A 22,331-nucleotide genomic window follows, 5' to 3' on the forward strand; every position below is an offset into this window, starting at 1 on the left:
GTCTCCAGAAAAATTCATGTTGATGTTGAACACACCTTCCTATGCTGACAGGAAAGGAAAAGAATAATTATCCACATGGAACAATTTAGATCCTTTCTTTTCCTCTCTCAAATAGACCCATAAGAGTCAACCATTTCTAGTAACCCTTCTCTTTAATAAGATGAACCTGTTGTTACTAAAGCTAATCGTAAAGAAGGAGGAGAGGAGGGGTAAGGAAAGAAATGTGGGCTTAGGGGCAGCCAGACAGGATATGAACCTTGGCACCTTGACTCTGCTACCAAGAGACTATGGTCAAGTCACCACACCTCTCTGAGTCCTGGTTTCCCCGCTGTCGAACTGAGGATGATAAAATCTACCTCACAGAGCTCTGTAGGATAATGTATAGGAATATGCCACGCACAGTGATCTATGACACGTGTTCAAATAAGTACTAATTCATTTTTTCTACCTCTACAAAAAACCGAAGTCCCCACTTCTGTCCTTTTGTCATGCCCAGATAAAATGGAAAATCACAGCCAAGATCTCTACTTACCCTCCTCCTTTTTTCGAAGTTTATCAGCCCACCCTGAAAGAAATTAAAAAAAAAAAAAAGTGACAAACCAAGCTACTGTGAAACACAGACAAGCCCTATGTTGTCCTAGGTCTTATTAAAATAGATCAAAGAATTTTAATTAAGATTAAAATAAAGTCCCAATTATTGATGACACTATAATTATGGCTATTATGGAGAAAGAGAAGCATTGTTTGCTACAAGAAAAACATTCTTTTTCAATTTTTTATTTTTCAATTACCACTGACATACAATATTATGTTAGTTTCAGGCATACAACATAGTGATTAGGTATTTAGATAACTTACAAAATGATCACCCCAATAAGTCTAGTACCCATGACACCGTAGTTATTACAATATTATTGACTATATTCCCTGTGCTGTACTTTACAGCTCCATGACTGTTTTTATAACTGGCAATTTATACTTCTTAATCCCATCGTCTTTTTTACCCTTCTCCAAACCCCCTCCCATTTGACAGCCATCAATCTGTTCTCTGTATCTATGAGTTTGTTTCTGTTTTGTTTATTAATTTACTTTGAAGAAAAACATTCTTTTAATTAGAATAGGACAGGATAGGCAAACAGCCTTCTCTTAAATATCTGAAACCAACTAAAATAGTAATGATAAAGTAGTTACAATTCAGAACCCAAATACATTTGCACAGACGGGAAAAGCAAAAGCTTGAGTAAATGTTCCATTTATTCAATGTTCCAAACACAACAAAAATAAACGGTCCTTGACTCATAGTAGGAACCAAATTGTCAATAGTTTATCAAAAGGGAAGTTGCTTCTATATAGCATCATAAAAGTTAAGTTTCAATTCTTCATTCCCCCAGCTCCTATTCCTAGTAGGCCGAATTGAACTTCTAAATAATTGGTCATCCCCCCAAATTCCCCACTAATGAGTATTTCCTGAAATAAGCTGAGGTAGAGGATATGAAGAGACATACAGCCTGGCAAACAAGACATGAATGAGCATATCCACACATTTATGACAAGCTCGGAGGCAGGTCTGTGCAAACTATCTGCTACTCCTTCTAATTATAAAGTCTGATCGCATGCGATAACTAGGGAGGTGAGATGAGCTTAAACATATACAAGCAATCCTTAAATCTCATTTCAAATATCAGATTTCTTCTCCACTTAATATTTTGTTACAGTTACTAACAAGTAGCTCCTTTGATCGGGTTCACCTCTTTTCCCATTGGAAGAGAGAGAGTGTGTATACGTGCACCAGCGCCGGTGCCTCAAACTGGATAATAATATGAAGAGAAACAAAAAGAATCCTTGAAAATCCATAGATTTGACTGACTCCCTACCCCACAAGACAGAATACAGTGTTAGTGCATATTAATGCCTCCCAAAGTCCGACTCAACATCAAGGTCTTGCTCAAATCCACTCATCCCTCATACGGAATTGATCACGATCTCCCCTCTTCTCTCATTGCATTTTGGTTTGAATTCTTAATATTTCTATCGATCACTGCCTGCTTTGACATGTACCTCCTACTGCATTGTGCGCCGCTTCTGGTGTTATCCACCTTTGCGTTCCTCACAGCATGGCACACAATGCCACATACGTAATGGGCCCTCGACGGATACTAATAAAAGCAACTTTCTCTCTTGAGTGTCTGGCGAGAAGGCTGCAGGCCCAGCTCCCGCACCTGCAGAGAACTCACCTCGATGTGGTCCTGAAGAGCAGTGTCCAGCATGGTCAGGTCGGTCAGGAAGGTGCCCAGGTAGGGCACAGTCCCCTGCATCACGCCCTGGAGAGCAAGCACAGCGACACGGTCTTGGTTGTTACTGACAAGTTGAAGCGTTTCATCAACCTCCACATTGGAGAAAACGGGGCTGCTGTGGCTACGTTTAGCAACGTGCCCCTTCGCAGATGGCAGCAGCGATCTTTGAATAGCCAGGTAAGCCTCGACAGGGTTTGGCGCATAACTCTGGACCATTCGAGGCCTAATTTGGGACCGTTAGTCCTAATGTCCATGAAAGAAATTTTTTAAATTCCTACACAGATAAGACAGGAACTCCATCATCTAAAATATAACTTTCAAAGTTATGAAAATTGAGCCTCAAAGCCAGGAGACTGGGTGAGCACGTTCCAGACAGCTTTTCTCTTCCAGAGTGAGTGGCCACTCCAGGGGGTCTGGAATGGCCCTGCACAGAGATGGCCTCGCCATCGGTGACAGAGTGGACCGCTGCACACTGGGGGAGAATATGTACCACAAGAGGAGGGGACGTCACTTTTACGATGGCCCCTTGGGCTAGACTGTGACTCACTTCCAAAGACTAGAGGAGGGAATGGGAAAAATGGCGACTCAGAAGTGGAAAACCTGGCAAACTCCGACTGAATCAAGTGATCGACGGTAACATCACCAGTGACACCAGATGTCACACTGATGTCATCCACTCCTTGATGTGTTGTGATGAGAACTGCACTTTACCTCTGTGATATTCCTCCCCGAAACCCATAACCTCAGTCTAACCACCAGGAAGACAGATGCACCCCGACTATGGGACGTTCTAAGGGGACTAGGACAGTGCTTCTTAAGACCGTCAAAGACCAGAAAACAAGGAAAGACTGAGAAACTGTCACAGACCAGAGGAGACTGGGGAGACATGGCAGCTAAATGAACGTGGTAGGCGGGACTGGTTCCCGGAAGAAAAGAGAATGCTAATGGAAAAGCGTCGAAATTTCAGTACAGTCCGGATTTCAGTTAACAGCTGTATGCCGGTGTCAGTGCCTTAGTATCGACAGTTGTGCCACGGTTATGTTTTTTATTTGATTTATTTACTTATTTACTTATTTGTTTGTTTGTTTGTTTTTTGCCTACAGCACCTGGTCTTCCTAGGTGGTCTCCCATCCAAGTACTAACCAGGCCCGACCCTGCTGAGCTTCCGAGATCAGACGGGATCGGGCGTGTTCAGGGTGGCATGGCCGTAGACTGCCATGGTTACAGATGTCAACAAGGGGAAAACTGGGTGAGAGTTCACAGGAACTATCTGGAACTTACTTGTAAATTCCAAAATTTAAAAAAAACAAAAAACAAAAAACAAAAACTTATTTTTTAAAAATTTACCCTTGGAAGTCAAGGTAGAAATACTTCAACTACAGGTACATACTATATTAATTTCACCACATTTTTATTGAAATAATCTCTATTCTCCAGAAAGCCACCAGGGCACTAACCATTTTGAAAAGAAAAGAAAAAGGGGCTTCCATGGACACTTTATCCTAAATCCCACTGAGGCATTTATGGAAATTCTAGCAAGAAAACAGAGTCTCAGCCAGGGCAAGACCAGGCTGCTGGACGGGAAGCTGGCTGTTTCCTCAGCAGAGCTGCTTCGTGAGGTTCACAAGGAGGGTTTTGTCCTTCAGGAACTCACTGTCAGCTGCAGTTTGTCCTTCCCCATTATGTGTACAAGGTCTCATCCTGAACTAAAATAATCTTTTTTTAACAGCTATTTTTAACTTGTCTTTGAACAACTAAAAAGGTTTGCAGTGCTGTGGATTTTTTTATAGGCTTTATGTTACAGAAGAGTCCTATCATTCAAAAATGTTCCTGATTTATATCCAGCTTCCCAAAGAAGGAGAAAACCCTCCCTAAGCTGGGAAGGGACTATGCAGACTTTGTCAGTTTCTAATCTCTCTCTGGTTTTCCCAACTTCTTGCTAAAAGTTAGGAGAGGTTTTTTTGTTTGTTTGTTCGTTTTACAAAATAAAGCTAAAGATCGTAACGACTTAAGGAGGGAGGTACAATACCCCTTTGAGTATCGGAGACCTAGAAGGGTTTGCTGAGTCCTCGGGGTTATAGGAAGGAGAGCTGGAAAACGACTAGAGGCTCTGGAACAAACGAGGGGATCGGGGATCCCCAAGTACAAAGACCAAGTCCTCCCGGGCGCAGACGCTCCTTCCTCAGCACCCAGGTCCTGAGCCACTGTGTGTCCAAAGCTGACTACAGTGTCATTCCCATCAGGGAACTGAAGCCCAGGAGGCCTCAAGGCCAAGGTAGCAGCAGCTTCGAAGTGCAGGAGCGGATAGAGTAAGAGGGATGGAAGTCTACCTGCTGCCGACTTTCCCATACCGCCAAAAAGAAAAAAATGCTCCGGAGAACACCACGACTTCTGATTTTCAGTGCTCATTCTCCACTGGGTCAAATGGGAGTCATAACATCTGTCCTACAGACCTCCCAGCGGGGCTGAGTAAAAACGAGGTAAGGGACAGGAGAACTTGTATGAAAGCATGGACGCCCTGCAGACGGCCTCAGAGAAGACCAAGGGCTGTACACACCATATCCTTCTGCAGCTGAAGCCGCCTCTGAGTCCGCTTCTGGTTTTCTTTCACGCTGCTGTCCAGGTTTGCAAATTTTGAGGTTCCTTCCTAAGAAACGAAGCACACACAGAGAAGAGTGATGGAGAAGGACACCGGAAAGAGTGAAATGGCAGCTAGTTCCTGGTACAGACTCTCTGCATAGCCATCTGAACGCTGTGCAGACCGAAGAGGGCTACATCAGGCTCTGGGCTGAATTATGCAAATACGTGCCTGGCTTGTTGCAAGTGCTCTATTTGTAATAAAACCCTGTGGCCTTGGATTATCCTGTTTTCCCCCTACTTTGTAAGTAGAGCCCCTGGTTTGGTTATAAAATCAATTGTCAATACAAGGCAGGCAATTCCTGGAACTGGACGCCATTTTTACACATCCCAAATTTTACTCAAAGTAAAGACGAGTCCTAGAAATGAAGATCTCTTTCCCTGGACATTTTGTAATTTCTTGATCTTGGCCTGAAGTGCATGTGCCAGCATTCTGTGAGAGAAAAGAGACTATTTCTGTGGTATTTCTTAGCGAAATGAAACTTTTGTACCGGACATTTTCTGAAGAAGCCCAGTACTGTGGTACAGAACTAATCCATGAGGGCCAGGCCTTCATACACTTTTCTCCCTTTTCCTCTCCGGATCGGTCCTCTCAAGCTGCCTCTTGGGTCTGGAATTCTTACAGACAGATAATCCTTGCTCTGGGCACCTGAGGACAGATGGCTGTCCTTTTTCTCCTCCCGTCTGTTTAACAACAAACTCTTTTAAACTCTTCTACATAATGACTAATCTTGAGTTTGCTGACTGAACAGAGTGTTTTCAGTTTTGTGGTTTCAGAGCCTTGTTCTCATTTTCCAGGAACTGTATGAATGGGAGGCAAATTTCATAATTCAGTAGCGTATAACCTCTAGTTTTCCCTTAGTCAGTTTTCTCTGGGTTTATTATGTTACCATTGCATGTGACTTTCACTACTGTACAACTACAAGAGGATCTTTTTCAGTGACTTGACCTTTCTGATGGCAGCGAGGCATCAATTATCTTCTGGTATTCATCAGCCTTATTCACCTACCAGGACCAGGTATATCACTGGAGACAGAACCCAGAGTGACTCACTGTATGTGTTTTAATTCTCCCTATTAACAAAGGACAATCAGGAGAGTTATCATTTAATAATCTTCTATTCAGAGATTTTCCTGGGGATGCATGAAAGTGGCCTAATATGTGCCATTTCCTGTGCTAGGTGGTTGTGAGTCCTCCCAAATTCTTGAGAATTTGCTTGAAGGGAGAAATCGATTCTGGCTGACTTGAATGAGACTGTCCATCTCTTTCCAGTCGGTAGGTCCTTCTGGTTCCCGTCCATTTTCTTAATCATCGGCAGAGTTATAATGTATGAAAATTACTGCAGATATGCCTCAAACTCTTGAGAAGTTTCTGAAAAGTTAAAAGGCTCCTGAGAATCACAGAATAATAGTAATGGAAGGGATCTTACAAGAGTATCTAGGACGACCTCCTCATTGGTAGAAAGATAAAGGCTTGAGACAGGAAGCTCAAAGACTTGCTGATTTCATGACTTCATGATTTCGTGAGAAGGAGAATCCATCTCTGGCTAGATAACTGACTAGTACAGTTCTTTCAAATGAGGTGTCAACTGAAAATCCACTATTTGCTGCATCCAAGAGTTTGAGTTTTTTCTTCCTTAGCCCTAAATTTTCTGCTCTGCAATGTCTCACAGCACCAGCCCTTGGAAACTTCTCGAAGCTCCCCACAGGTTTTGTGATTGCATCACCCTGGTTCTTTTTTCCTGCCTCCTTCGCTGCTCACGCTCATACTTTCATAGCGATTCTTCTTTCTGCTAAATTCATCTTGTTTTTCACTATACTCATGTTTTTGGAAATACTATCCAGTCCCAAGACCTTAATCATCATCTCTTTGGATAAATTCCAAATCTCTCCCTCTATAAACTTCCCACTACCTCCCACTCTCCAGCGCAAATTTCTCACCTAAGTCTCGCCTTCTATCTCCATCTTTAGTGGAGTTTGGCTGCCCTCCCCATCCTGTTCCTGGGCCTCACAGGGGTCTCTTCTACTAGGGGGCAACAGGCAATGGATCCTTCTCAATAAATGTTGGTTAAATTATAGCTCCGAACCTAATGGTAATTCCTTGAATAGGTCTTCATAGCCCTCGCAATCTCCGGCCCCAGCTCTGACTTTAGTGTGTTTTGGGGTTTCACTGGACAATAGATTTCCATCAAGCCAAATTCCTGGGCCTTTCTAGAAGCTGTTTGTATTAATTCAACCAGGAAGAATTCTCACCGAGAGTCCCAAGAACCAAGAAGATTTGGTGGTATTTTGCTTTCCTGTTGTTTTGGAATTTGTAGATTCTATAACTTAACCTGCTTAGAATTATCTAAGTGACAGAAATCATAAGGGGGTTACAGGTTTTAGATAATCTTTTAGAAAAATAAAAACATTTTTTCCCAATGATTAAAAGGAAGAGCAGAGGTTTTGCTAATCGTTAGTTGCCTCAGTCATAATATTATAGAAGTGGCATGTTATGTCTATCCAGAAGTAGAAGAGAAGAGAGGCCATTTAAGACTAAGATTACCCAACTACAAATCAGTATAAGTCCAGGAATGGCATATTAGAAACAGAGGCCAGCAATTTTTCACAGTGGTTTTTTTGAGAACCTAAATACCTTGATTTCATTTTTTATAACTGTGTTAAGAATTAACACCCAGAGTTATATATTGCATATTAAAGAATGATCAACAGAGATGACTGGAAAGATACCTAAATATATATACGCACTGCCCAAAACATTCCACTATCATTAATGATAATGCACAGACCCCATGAATTCATAGCCAAGTTTTTCATTTCTTTGGGATCTGAGCCATATATAAGAAATCTAACTTTGAGCATGGGGATAAACTTCTACTGTTAGGAAAGGTTTATGGGACTTTTAATGTCTAGATATAGTTTTGCTTCTAAGGTTTCAGCCAGAAGACTGCCACCAGGCAACGAGCTTTGCACAGTATTCAATTTATCTACTTTGCAAGGATGACTCAGAGCTATTGGGATTTGAATGTGTGGCTCCAGTTAGTCTAGCTTCATATTACTGACAGGGAGACCACTAAGCCATCTCCTTCCAGCCAGATGAGTTTCCATTTAAAGTCTGTAAATCCAGGGGGATGAGAGGCAGGGAGTAGTAACAAGATCTCGGCAAGCATTGTTGAGTGTGCAGTGAAGCAGGTAGGCCAAACCGAAGCCAAGCATCAGCGTAAACTGCCCTTCTTATAGCAGCCACTCTGACAAGGGCTAATAGTGGGCAAGCTGTTAAAGTCACGTGAATTAAAAGGCCCATCAGTTCATGCAGTCAGACATAGTTTCTGAACACTCGTTACGTGGCAGGCACTGTGTTAGGCATTAGCAATTTAACAGTGGAAAAGGTAAACCCAGTCCCTGCCTGTAAAAGGCTGACAGGCCATTAGGGAGACAAGTGAAGTACACAGGCAATTCCAGCGGAGCAGACAGGAAGTGCTAGGACAGAGAAATGATGGGGGCACGTGGGAAGGAACCTAATCGGACCTGAGGGATGAGCAGGACTCAGGAGAACAGTCGAGATGACCATAACAGACACCCTTATCGGAAGGACTAATCTGTCATCAACTAGATGCCTTTGCTGAGTAACCTGCCTTCCATTCCTACTCCATCTGCCCCAACTTGCATGTACAGATTATATCTTATTTTCATTTATTACACATACTTTGGTTTCCTATGTATATAGCTTTCCACATACTAAAAATACCTTACATTTGCATAGTGATTTCAAATATTTTATCTTAGTCATCTTCAAAACACTTCTAGGAAGTCAGTAGACTAAATGATATTATTGTCTCCAATTTACAGAAAAAGAGACTAAGGACAAAGACATATCCTCTAACCGCCCAGTTCGGGGCTTCCCCCTATGGTGGTGCATCTCATACTATTTTATAACTGTCCACTTCTTTCCCTCCTCTGTAATCACCTTACAGTGAAAGCTCAATCAATACTTGTCGAATGACTGATTTATCTCCTCTATGAAGTTTTACCTGATCTGCCCTGCCCCCTACTCCCAAGTGATCAGAAGAAACAGTTTTATGCCGACATGATAACAGCACAGGTTTTAGGATCTCATCAGGCTGGGTTCACATTCTACCTCTACCACCTCCCAGGCGTGTGACGTAGGGCATGTTACTCACCACTCTGAGTCTTGGCTATCTGCAAAATGAGGGTGACAGAGTCTACTTCATAGAAAGGCTTTGAAGGTAGTGTCTCCTCTTTGTTCCCCTCTGATCATTGTTTACAACCTGTTATTTGTACCTTTATTTGACTACTGACTTCTTCCTGTGGAGTGTCTACACCCAGCAACCAGAAGGTTAACTCTTGAAAACAGGATCTGTGTTAGTCATCTTCATATTCCCAGAGGCCAGTCTAATACTTTACAAATATTCGATAGGAAACAAATGTCTGGAGCAATAAAATGAATCACGCTACACCTTTCCTGGGCCTGTAGCTCAGAATCAGCACTCTTGATGTTCAATAAATACTGCTGACTGACAGATTGAGCAATTTAGTCCAAATAAAGGATGTGGAATTGCTGGCTCGGCCTCTATCACTCTGGGAGACGTTTTGCTGAGAAGGAATATTCCAGGGCCTCTTACCCACCGTACTGCCAGCACTTGGTCCTTGCAGAGCAGCTTGTTAAGAGGGATGCACGTGAGCACAGGTTTCACAATCCAGTTGCACAACAGCGAAGCCAAGAAGCTGGACTTTGAATTTTCTCAGTCCCGAGCTTCTTAGTTTCAGCATGGAAAGCAAAACCCCAAAAGGCTGCCTTCCAGTTACCTTAGGCTTTCTCATGGGACTGGAGGAATTTAAGGGGACCCGAGCTCCTCCTCCCAGAATGGATTCCAGAGCTGTCGCCAGTGCTGCCCGGTCCCCTCACCAAGAGCCTCACCTTCATCAGGAGTTCCCGGCTGGTCAGATGGTTGTTATGGTCCGAGAAGATGTCTGAAAGTTCTTCAAACATCAGCATCCGGTCCCTGTAAGACAGATTAAGGAAACACTAACAAATGAAGAGTTAGGAGAAGGCTACCACCTTCGGCTGTCCTCAGCACCCATGGCTACCAGGGGGTTATACTGATCTCGGGAGCAGTGGGCGGGAGGAGCAGATGAAGCCAATGACTTGGTCAAGCAGGGTAGTTTTTTTTAAAAAGGTGGATGTGCTCACCTGTGGGAAGAGAGGGATATTTTCTAAATATGTGTTATAATCATAAAAATGGATTGTCAACTCGGGGCATTAAGTTGTTCAATTGGGACATGCTCTCTTCAGCAAGTTAAAAAAAAATCTGTCTTAACACTACTCACATGCACACGCACGTGCACACAATGCGCTCACAACACATACAAGCGCACACACACATACACTCTCACACAGAGCCCCATGGAACCTGAGAAATTATCTTGGCTCGTCCCCTTGGCCAAGGTCAGGGACTTGCCCAACTTTCCACTCAAAACTACTGAGAGTTGCCGGTATGGAATCCAAATTTCCTGAAGCACAGGCTAGTATTCTCGCTCTCGAGTCAGAGAAGACGGCAGAATAAGGACAGAGGGAGGAGGCAGAGGAGGTGGGTTCAAATCCCAACTCTTCCCCTCACTTCCCAAGTGATTTTAGACAAATTGCTTATTTCCCGAACTTCGATTTTCTTATCCGTACAATGGAAACACTAACAGTTTTCTGTAGGATCCAGTGAAAGTTGGATCGCGTTTGTAAAGCGCCAACTCTGTCCTTCTCCCCGTCTAGTACACTGCATTCTCCACGACCTCATGCTTTTCTCCACACGCCCCTCCAGGATAATGGAGTGGACGACTCTGAAGGCAAAGAATTCACGGGGGCAATATCATCATATATCCAGCATTTTCATTATCATGAGAAAGCCATTATTAAGAACTTATTTGTTTCAAAATGAGTGTAATATTGCTCTTATAATTAAGAAAACCATTAAAGCTATGTATAGTTTGGAAAAAAGTAATTAAGAACTTAATTACACGTGGGCCTAAATAAAGAGAAATAGATGTCTTCTCTGTCCTCTGAAAGTTATTAGCAAAGAGGATTATAGGGAAAGTGATAACCAAATAAGATATCCTAACCCTGTCCCTCGAATTTAGCAATGGAAAATACATAAAGCTGATATGAACATGTCTTCTCTAAGGAACTGTGACACTTCTGTAGCATCTCTGCTAAAACATGAACCAACCATCCAACTAAGAAACAAACCGGACACACACATTGTAGAGAATGCAGCTCTGAGGTTTCTTTTGTGGGAATTTTTTTTAATCATTAAAAAAATCAACTGGAAGAATGGACTTTCTCATATGGTAACCAAGGAGATCAACATACAAGTCCACTAATTTTTTTACTTGTGTTTTAGCCTCAAATTTGCCGTGGAAGAAACCTTTGGCTGGCTAAGTGACTTTCCATAGTGTTCTGTTTATCAATCAGCAAAGAAAGACAGGATTACCCCTCACCGAAATCAGAGAAGGTTGCAATCGGGCAAACATGCATTTTAACATCTGACCATCCCTTTGCTTTCGACGCCACAGCTGGGGAGCAGTGATGAGGAGAAGGAGCTGAAGTCGGCGGGTATCGAAGATTAGTTCTCTGTACGCATCCGATTTTCACATCAAGTTCCCTAGGGCCTATTATCTAATAATTTTATATGGCCCATATCTTTTATAGCGTTTATGTGCCGACAAAAACCAGTCAACTAATCTCTCTTTCACACACACAGTCGCCTTGATTTTTCAAACTCGTGAAGAGGAGCAAGAACCCAAGAAAAGAGTAGTAATCAAGATAATTGCATCGGACTTTGAAAAGCCTATCTGTCGGTTTTGCTATTGTTTGATAACAGTATCCTAAACAGAGAATGAGCTTTTGAGTCCAAGCGGCTGTGGCTTCTATAGCTCTGTAACACCAGGCTTTAAGACCATCTACTTCAATTTTTTTCTTTATCCATCACAGAATTATGCAATAAATAATCTGATTCACCCCACGTAACTGTCCTCTGATTGAGAATATGAGCTCATCAGGAAGCTTGAGTACTCTGGCACTCACTTTTCAGTGTAAATTTATGAAACTCTGGTTTACCGATCTGGGTCTCTTGCAAGTTCGGGTCATGTCAGTCCCTTCGAGATTAATCAACTCTAAGTGAACTGATGAAACTGAGCTCGATGCCTTCCACTCTAAGGACTAAACCCACTGATTCCGCAAGAGCAAGCCCACCGAGGGAGCCAGCTGGCCCCTCTCCTGCCTGAAACTGACTACACTGTGTACAGTACAGACTATAAACAGTTTAGACATTCTTCCCTGATACAGTTTGACTTTTGATTAGTTCAGACCTAGGCAGACTTGCTGAATGTAGCTGGCCTTGTTTGTAGCCATGACACATTTGCGGGCCTCTCAATCTGCACTGACGTGGGACCAGAGCTGCCTCCTCACCTTTCCCTCTTTGGCAGAAAGTTCTCTGGTCTACAAGGGAAGCTCTGGAAATGGAGGAAAGAGCGACAGTGAAATAATAAGGATGTTAAATTGCTCATTGTTCCAAAGGTGACACTGAGAAATACTAAGAAAATTAATATAGAATATGGCCAGTTAGTAAATGTAGCTAACTGGTAAGGAACACTTAGAGACTTGTAAGATCACTAAGATAGCTTTTCATATCCTAAAGCAGAAACTAACTAAATGGATTCCTAATGAACAGCAAGAACTAATGTCCTATCTGTGCATCTTGGAATACCTTCGGGCTTTGGAATGCGGCTGAAAAACAACCAGAAATAATGGCAAATCGCTATCACTTCCTTGTTCAGCAAACTTAGCCCTCAAAATCCAGATAATAAGCAAGCACATCCTTAAAGTCATCCCCAAAGCCAACAACCTTGGCTTTGGCACACTTTGAGAATGGATGTGATTTCTGCAGTGGCCCTGTGACAAATTCAATAATGATTACATATAAAATGCACCCTACTGGAGCACACACAGGCTTTCAAATATGCTTCTCTCGTTATACAATACGCGCTTTGAAGGTGAGGACCCACACCATTTACGCAGCCGCTAATCACCCCAGCCAAAGAAAGTAGAGCAGACACTTGGGAACTTACTTTGGGACCGCGGCCCAAGTCTTTTTTAACCGATAGATGGAATTGGACTGCAGTGCCGAAACGATGGCCCTCAAGGAGGAAAAATTCTTCAGGATTCTACATTCCTGTATGGAGAGTGATTAAAACATAAAAGGCATTTAAATATCAATAATACAGTGAGTTAGTGGTTTCCTGTTTTAGAGGTATCACAGCTGCTACGAATTCTTACCACGAAATAGGCAGCTGTATAAATACCGAACATCAAAAAGTGGCTCCCTACTCCCACCCCAGTCACCGAAACGCTTTATAGATTTTGGCACCGTATACTTGTTTTGCTCTCCTTTAATATATTTTTTGCGCTGTTGTTACAGTTTTATAGCTTCCAGCTTTCCTAGTGAAAACACGAATGGAGGTGAGTCTGCAAAGCTATGCTAGAGAAAGCAAGCCTTCTTCTGCTGGAAGCTCACAGATGCCCTAAAAATACACATGAGAGACCACTACATCCTGTAGACTCACAAAGTGAATTGGGCAGCAGCCGCTTTGAGGTCAGATGGTATCGAACATGCCATGACCAACCCTTGTCCAGAGAGGTGTATATAACTTGGCAATAAAAATTCACCACAAGTTGAACTTTGGCTTTTATGCTCCTAGCCAAGGGGGAATATTTTTATACACATTCATTTAGTTTCAAATTGGCTTGTGCCACAATCATAAACATTCAGAAACACCTTGATACTTCAAATGTTTCTAAAATAACTTGGACTTTTAAAATTAAATTCATTTTGGCAGTGTTTTAAAACAAAATAGAAGGAAAAAAAAAACAACAGGAAACATTCTGGATGTCATTTTCTGGGTAAGGAGAAAGGCTCCCTGATCCCAAAACTCAAGCTACCACACGGAGTCTACAGCCTCAGCAGCCAGTGACTGTGGAGTCAAAGGCCTGCTGAATGAATGGCAAGGACAGCAAAACAGTCAGGGGGAGAGTCCCGTGCGTGGCTGGCATGGGGAAGATGGCGACATGGAGAGAGTACACTATGCCTTATGTCAAAGGAGATGCTTATACAGGCATATGGGCTTACAATACAAACACTGCTTACAACTGAGTATGCCGTGTGAGCACAGGTTTAGCTCTGTGCAGGGCATCTGGGGCAAGAGATCTCAGAGCGGTTGGGCATAAAGGCACATTGCTTAAAACATCATTTCATGAAGTAATGCTAATCCTGAATATAAAGGGAAAACAGCATTCTCTAACGTAGCATGTCAAAATCTGGCTACTCAAAACTACGCCAAACAAACAAAACCCCAAACATTTTCTTTACAGTAAATGCCAAAGTAGTTTATAAAAGTCATGCCCACTCTTTTTTAATGCTTCAATGCCTTCCCCTTATTTAAAACGAAAGAGCGAACGCTAGCACTGAATTACAGTCAGTCTGGAAACCAAGCCCATGAGAGCATGGTTCAACAAAGGTTCAGAATCCAAAAGTTATGCTCTAAAAATCAGGAAACTTGCAATAAATAAAGGAACTCAGGCACAGATATTTCATGCAAATTATAATAAACATATGGAACACATTATTCAGAAAGAGGCTTAAGCTAAGGGCTTAAAGTTGTAAAAAAGGCATCTGGCCCCATTTCTAGAAAAGGAGGTATCCTTCTAGGAGATATGATGCAAAAGTAAAAATATAGCAGTTAAGCTAGTCCAAGAAAACATAGTAATGTTAGATCAGGAATATTTTCTGTGTGTAAAATTATCATTTTTCAAACATCCCCTCGATAGAATTTGTGGTTATAATGCGGGAAAAGTAAAATAAATCTTGGCAGGAAACCACCTGTGAGTTTCGCGGCTTGATTGAGTTGGCCTACGCAATTTCAAGGGGCACAAATACTCAACATGAAGAAACTATATCACCAAGATAAGGACCCTTGACTTTTAAGCACGTGCTATGAGATCTAGAATATACTTCAAATTATTTAACTTATATTTAACTTATTCAACAAATTATTTAACTTATATTTCTTATTATCACATAAATTATATATATATAATGGGATAGAAAGCAAAATGTGTTTTGGTTGAGGGATGACCCATATAGGCCAGAACATGAACTAACAGGATATTTATGCAATACTTCTTTTTCAAAATTGTTGTTAATTGCATAGCTTTAGCTGATGTGATTGCTTCTGCCTAGGGGAAAAAAAATACCAAAAATTCCATCTGTTATCCAAAGCTAGAGTCAAATGTCATCGGATCCGTGAGGGCTTCCTGGTCACGCGCAGTCGGAAGTGATTTTTCCTCCCTCTGCTTTTGCGGCACTTATCTCATAGGGCCCTACTCCTCTTAATCGACTGCGTTTATCCTACCTGCAGCCCCAAAATGTATACGATTGTGGCCTACACACATGTAGATGCTCATGAAATACGTGGTGACCAGCTGACTAAATACTGTTCACCTTTTCTCAGCGATGAAATAAGATGCTGATACGTGAAGGTCACATGGCACGTACGCAGCTGATCCAAGAGACCAGACTGACACTCAGTAGAATGTGATTCAGGCCAAGGAACCAGGCTCTGCTTCTCCAACTGCAGATATAAGCCCCTCAGAAAAGCCCCAGACTGATATGAAATCTCTGTATCTCAGTCCTTTAGAAAAAGGATTCAGGATTCTGAGAAGGTACCAGATCCTCAAATCTCCCGGAGATGAAGTGCACGCGGAATCACTCTGGGTTGAAGAGCAGTCTGTTTGACACTCGACTGTCAGTTTATATTTACTGAACACGGGGCAGAACCAACACTCGGTCTGTGACTACAAAGGAAAAAGCCGACGGAATGTCTCCCCCTGAAGAAGCAGCACTGTGGGGCTCTGCGAGCAGAAAGAAGTGAGCAATGGGACAACTGTTCCCACAGAGGGAAGATAAATAAGCTCCCGAGTTAAGAAAGGCAACTTTCATACTTCAGAAGAACAACAATAACAACAGCAAAACCCAATGGGCCCTCGCGTACGGTCTTTCAATTGCCTTTCGACCAAATGGATAAACTATTTAAACAGAGCGATGGAGTAGTCTCCAATATCTACTTAAGACAAAGAGCATTTTTTAAAAGGCAATTACGTGAGCAATGTTAATCCACTTCTCGATGATCCTGGCTCTCTGCTGAGTTTTGAGTTCTTTGCCTCCCAGGATGGTGCTGACAACACATTTGGTGAGGGTGTTAAACTGGGAGATGGTAGCACGAATGGTAGGAGCCAAATGTTTGTTTTCCTTCTTATCCCTTTGAGACCAAATGCAGCCCAGGCAGTGGTGAGGTACTACCTTCTTGAACAGTTGCTAGAACAAAAGAGAAGTTGACTTTAAGGGCAAAGCAGACATTTTATATGGCAAAGCGCATCATCTGGGTCATCTGTGAGTTGGTATTTTTGTGACTGGACAAATAATCCTTTTCTACTTGATTTGCCTCACAGTGTTCATTTCAATAGACAAAAGTACATAATTAACATATTAATTGATCAGAAAAGCCCACGTGTTCTTTCTAAATCTGCTCAACTGAACAGATGGAACAGAAAGACCAAAAGGAAATTTAAATGCCCTGAAACATTTTGCTTTTTCTGTCTTAGAAGAAAATCCATACAACTAATCAAAAAAAAAAAAAAATGGCTAAGATCCTTTTGACCTCATAATCATATCCACATTGTGTTCTGAGCACTCACGATCATGAATTATCTATAATACATATGAATGCTCAATGACCACCTGACAAGTGATCCACCAAAATACAATACATGTGACATTCATCGACGTCACTACTTCACATTATTTAAAATGAAGAAAGTAAAAAGCATTATTTAAAATGAAGAAAGTAAAAAGCAAAATGAAGAAAGGAAAAGCTAGTCAGCATCACCCAGTAAAAGGTAGAAAGAGGGCTTTGAAGCCTGGTTTCCAGGTCTTCGTCTAAAAGTCATAACTAAGGACATTTTCCATCTTTCTCTTATGCTATCAGTTGTGGCACAACTATGACAACAAATGTGTTGAACAAATCAGACCCTCGTTTGTACGACAATTCAATACAAGATGTGTAAGTGTTTGTATAAAAGAGAGATTTACTTTATACAGACCATCTGATGTACTTTGAGGCGCTGATTTGCCTGCTCACTAGATGGAAATTCTCTGCCACTTTTTATGCTGCTTTCTTCAAAGCAGTATGTGCAGAAGAGCCAAAACCATTGTGATAACTGATAATAGTCTGTTTTTCTTTAACTGATATTTGCCAGCTAAGATTGAGCTATCAAATGGGACTGACGTAATCAAATGTGCACAGCTAAAAAAAATATTCAAACTTCAAAGGTACAAGAAGCCCATGTGGAAATGAGCTGCCAGATACAGTCGCATGTGGAGTCGGTGAATTTATTACATCCTAACCTATACTTTGACCCTTTTACAATCTTCCAAATAAACAGTTCGGATCTTGAAATATTTATGAGTTTAAAGGAAGAGAAATGTCCATGGGACAGAGTAGATTTTGTTTCACGAGGATTAAAATTCTTGTATCTCTCTGTGTATTGAGCACCAAGTAAAAAGGATCTTCACCCAGAATTGCAAGAAGAGCTTAGTTAGGCCTGAATTATTCAGATGATTGATTCAAGTCACATCTTCACTCTGCATTTACAGGCACGGCTTCCCTCAAGGATTTTAAAAGACTTAAATCACGTGACCCCATGTCTTCCTGGGGCCGCCAGTACTGTCACTCCCCAGGTTTTAAGCAGAAGCACATCCGAGGCACAAAGAGAACACGTACGGCATCCATGTAGGTCAGCTGCTCTGCCACGAGGTCTTCTGAGAAGCACGTGAATTCGGCAGGCCCTCCGCCCTCCAGTTCCTCTTCCTCTTCCAGGCTGAAGGAGATGGCATTGAGAAACCCAGCTGTTCATAGATGGAAAAAAATTAGTTATTTAGTGCCACTGTATGTGACTCAGTTTATAGAGTCAAACTGAACATTCTTTTAGGGAAGAGAGGGCTAATCTTTCAGAAAACCCACAGGGAGAGAACAGCAAGCACAATAAATCTGAGTGGCGTGGAGGCCTTCACAACCTCTGCTTGTTCTTAGTCTTTATTAAGTTCAGAGGCCTCACGTCTTTGACAAACCTCTGGTTCCTAGGCCAAGCACAAAGCCACGTTAGGTAAAATCTAGAGAAGCAAAGCTGGGCTATACTCAGGGGTTACCCTCGCCTTGGGCTCCCTCAAAACCCCCTGATCAAATCAAGGACTAGCCCAACTGCTTCCTGAATCCCAAGTATGCAATTTTTAATTATTAGGAGGCCATCTATAACCAGAATTCTAGAAGGATTGGGCATGAAGGTGCCCAAGCTCAGGGGAGAAGACAGGCCATTTTGGCATCAGAATGAACTCCTCAGAAATCTTGAAACGTCTTTAGAATTCTCAAAATACTTGGAGCAGCATTCAGCTTCCACCTAAAGTTAAATATGCATGAAGCAGAATAGTCTTACACTAAATTCACCTGAGCCTTATTATAGATAAGATCATCGAAGGGCACAGACTAAGGAATTGAGTAAAAATCACTACCATCGCTACCCAGGATTCCCAATCAGAAGCTGAAGGGCTCGGCACATGGAACGAGACCTCTGGTCTCCGGTTTGGAAGACTGGAATTGGATGAAGTTTAGCTTGCCTCCCCAGCCTCCCTTCCCTGAAACCTCTCCCCGATTCCTGGGTTATTTCCCAACCTCATCCTCCTTCATATTCCTTGGTCTTCTCTCTGTTAAATCTGTTCTAAAGGAAAACAAACAAACAAACAAACAAACTAGCTGTATTCAGTTATATTTTAGCAGAAAGTTAAATCGGTGTGTTACTGCTCCCCCCAGAATGTTTATATTTTAAGCCTCCTCTCTCTTTCTTTGTAGAATAAAAGAATTTTAGGCATCTTGGATCAAGCTGGGGTGGCCTTTTCTTAGTTTTCTAGGGGGTATCGAGAGTGGACTCGACGTCACTTCCCCTACTGGGGAGCCATGCGCGTCCTGGCCGACGCCGGTGACAGGTATATGGTTGAAGGCCGGCTTCCTTACCCCAGAGCTGAAGGTATTGATGAGAATGGGGTGGGGTTATGACTGGAGCAGGTAGAAGGGGATCCCTGCCTTTCTGGAGTCTGGGACCCCAACATGCATGAGCTAAAGAAAACATAAAACCCATTTCACTACTTTTCTCCATAGAACTCTGGAACTCCCTCATCCAGTGGAGGAATAAGACATTTGAAATCCCAAACAAAGGTTCAGAATGGGCCTCTCAACCCTCCTGGGAGCTACTATATACATCTATCCCCATCACTCGGCAATGCAGAGGCTGAGCCAGTTCAGCCGAGTATGTGTGGGAAGTCTCCATCTTCCCATTCATTCAACAAACGCCACGGCGGCCTGATATGTGCCTTGGATGTTGCTGTGAATGGAGACGGCATGGTCCCTTCTCTCTGGGGCCCAGTCCATGCCTTCACTGTTTCTGCTTTCGACTCTCTTCCAGAAGCACATAAGTAAAAACCAGAAGCAAGACTTCACTTGTGAAAAACACATAGGAGAGCTCGTTGCTTTTGCCGGCATGAAATGGGATAAAAGCAGCACGTGGAAACCAAGCTCCTAAAATTCCTTTTCAGTCATGATAACTGTACTTAATAATCAAAGAGTTTTGAGCTTTCTTGATTAAAAATTTCCACACTTAGACAAAAATTCATTCTTGGGTACTGCCTGCAAGCCTTTCCAGAGTCCCGCAACCTCCCTCTCCCGCCTCGGCCTGCTAGATGAGCTCTGCCTCCGGGTCCCTGAGTAGGAAACAATGAACGACTGGTCCCACCAGTTCCCCAATTAGGCGGGGAGCCAGGGGCAGCCCCCTGGGGAGAGCTGGGCTCTAACGCAGAGTTTTCCACTCCAGCACAAAGACAGACAGGGAGGCCCTGAAGGGAGTTGAGGCTTGGGCAGCGGCGGGCAGGGAGGGGGCGGGTGGTGTGCCCCTGGCATTCAAACATTCCTGGCAGATGAAGTCATCTAGATATAGAGTACTTGGCAGTCCGGAGTCTGGTGATGCAACTGCATTTCCCCTTTACTGGTCCCCCATAAATAAAGAAATTCAACAGGTACTGTTTGGAATTTAAGGTTATTTTCTTTGGCGCTGAGGCAGCTTCCCTTATCGGAGTGGAGGAACCATTTCCTTTCCCCCACTGAGGAAATCAGGCGTCACTTCAGGGAAATGCCTGTCTGAGGCTCCAAGTAGGTCAGCTGTCATGGCAACCATCACCCAGCACCCCGGGAAGAGGATAAAACGTCATGCCAAAAGCCTGTCCTAACCTCTTTCTGGCTTTCTTCAAAGGCTGAGAGTTCCAAGCACCCCACAACCCATGGTACTGGCTCTTCCTTTGTTCTTGAAAATAGGCAGTCGATTCCTCCAATAGGAAAAAATAGCCGAAGAAACTTCCTTTGATGAGGCCATTAGAGACACTAAATGACCGGAAATCTGCCCTGGCCAGGGACGGACTACAGTGATGCTTTCTGGCTGAAGAAGAAACACCTCTTCCCAGCCTTCGTGAGGGCAGGGGCAGAACTGGGTGTAATTCCTTGCCTCCTGAATGGGGGTCATTGTTTGTGAGAGGTTTCCATTCGATAGAAGGAGGGGCCATTATAAGGCAGATGAGAAAGAGCAAACTCAGGGGCACCATGGTGCGTGTTCACAAGGAAAGAGACAAGACCATCAGAAAGATCATCGTCTTTATGGTATTAAAAGAAACCCTAGAAAATTACTTCACTTCTCCGAGCCATAGACTCCTCACCTATAAAACGAGGGAGCCAAACTAGGTGGTCTGAATATTCATTCCCCTTTGCTCTAAACTCTAGGGCTCTGTAATCAGCACTCGAATAATCTCGAGAATTTTACACCCGCCATCAATCAATCCCCTGGCAGCCTGTCCTTCTGAGGGAAAGCAAGGTCTCCTGTTCAAAAGGTGTAGGGAGAATATTTCTTTCACGTGGAGGTTGCGGATCAGAATCGGGCTTCTTCCCTGGAATCAGGCGAGTACTCACTGTCGGTCTCCAGTTCTTGCTTGTGAAACTGCTCGAGAAGATTCTGTGCTCTTCTCTCTGGGTCTGAGCCCGGCATCATCTGTTTGAGATAATCCAGCAGTTTCTGTAAGCAAGGGAAGTGAGGGGGCTCTCGGAAGTCCTCTGCGCATTGGTCAAGCCAGGCCCGCAGGATAGAGGCGATTGCACTGAAAAACAGAAATGGAGAGTCACTGCACCCAACTGGCTGCGGGGACTCTAGACAAGGCCTGGACACCGGGACCTAGCCCAGGCAGATCCCAGGGAAACTTGGGCAGGTGGTCAACAGGTAATTCATCTAAGCTTCCTGGCAATGTCGATGAAATTAAAGCATTTGAAAACAAGCTGACTACATTTTATTATTTTAAGCGGTGGCTGAGGAGCAGAGGAAAGACTGATAAATCAAAAAAAAAAAAAAAAAAGGACTATAAGCTTTGGAAAAATCCATACAGAATAGAAAAAGACATGCAGAAAAAAAATTATTAAGTCTTAAAGCAACTTCAGAGCAATCTGCACACTGGATTCAGTTAAATTAGAGACCACAGAATCTACTGTCCTAACATTTTAGGAATTAAATGACTGATAGTAGGCTAGAAATCCAACTGATGAAAGGAATAACCGAGGTTGGAAAAGATAAATGCATAAATTTAATTTCACAAAGATCACCAGGGTTTCAGCATATGAACCCAAAATGTTCTCATCCTTTTGCTTCTCAAATTATAAAAGGAGAATATGTTTCAAGTGGGAGAAATAGGATGAGTGGAGAAGTTAGGTTTTGAAAGGTAAAGGAGAAAAACTTGATAAGCAAAGCCATGGTGAAGGTGATTTCCTCCGATGGCTCAGCAGAGTCCACCTGTGGTAAAAGAAGGTCCAGAATACAAAAAGAGCCAGGGGTCATTGTGTCGGCACAGCTCCCTCCGGACACGTTACTAAGAATCGAGCTGTCTTTAGGTTGGGGACAGCTCCTCACTCAATGAAAGACAAACATCTGACTGACAAAAAAGAATAAAACGTTTTGAGTACTATTGTTATATGCTTCATATTCAAAGAAGACTTTACAGATGCCCCTGAGTCAGGAACATGCTAGGCTGTGTCCCATGGAGAATACTGTACTTTGCCTCTTTAATAATCAGCCACCCCCAGAGCCCAGGTGCGTTCACTGAAGATGGCAGGGACTATAAATTTATCAATGCGTGTTTTA

General features: G+C 42.8%; 1 protein-coding gene and 1 non-coding gene across 4 annotated transcripts in view; both read right to left on the minus strand.

Annotated features, from left to right (window-relative positions):
- Positions 1-22,331, minus strand: part of RGL1 (ral guanine nucleotide dissociation stimulator like 1) — a 205,325-nt gene that overhangs the window by 20,383 nt on the left and 162,611 nt on the right. For all 3 annotated transcript variants that reach the window (XM_039881255.1, XM_039881256.1, XM_039881257.1), the window contains 8 exons: positions 21,116-21,300; positions 17,837-17,961; positions 16,156-16,371; positions 13,070-13,173; positions 9,870-9,954; positions 4,852-4,941; positions 2,235-2,321; positions 533-565 (listed from right to left, as the gene is read on the minus strand). In XM_039881255.1, coding sequence (XP_039737189.1) covers positions 533-565; positions 2,235-2,321; positions 4,852-4,941; positions 9,870-9,954; positions 13,070-13,173; positions 16,156-16,371; positions 17,837-17,961; positions 21,116-21,300 — 925 coding nt within the window. The remainder of the gene's footprint in view (positions 1-532; positions 566-2,234; positions 2,322-4,851; positions 4,942-9,869; positions 9,955-13,069; positions 13,174-16,155; positions 16,372-17,836; positions 17,962-21,115; positions 21,301-22,331) is intronic.
- On the minus strand, positions 3,389-3,507 carry LOC120617836 (5S ribosomal RNA). The gene has a single exon (XR_005657071.1). It is a non-coding gene; the product is annotated as a 5S ribosomal RNA (ribosomal RNA).

The sequence above is a fragment of the Pteropus medius genome, unplaced genomic scaffold (genome assembly GCF_902729225.1).
Source record: "Pteropus medius unplaced genomic scaffold, Ma_sr-lr_union100, whole genome shotgun sequence".
Classification (NCBI taxonomy): domain Eukaryota; kingdom Metazoa; phylum Chordata; class Mammalia; order Chiroptera; family Pteropodidae; genus Pteropus; species Pteropus medius.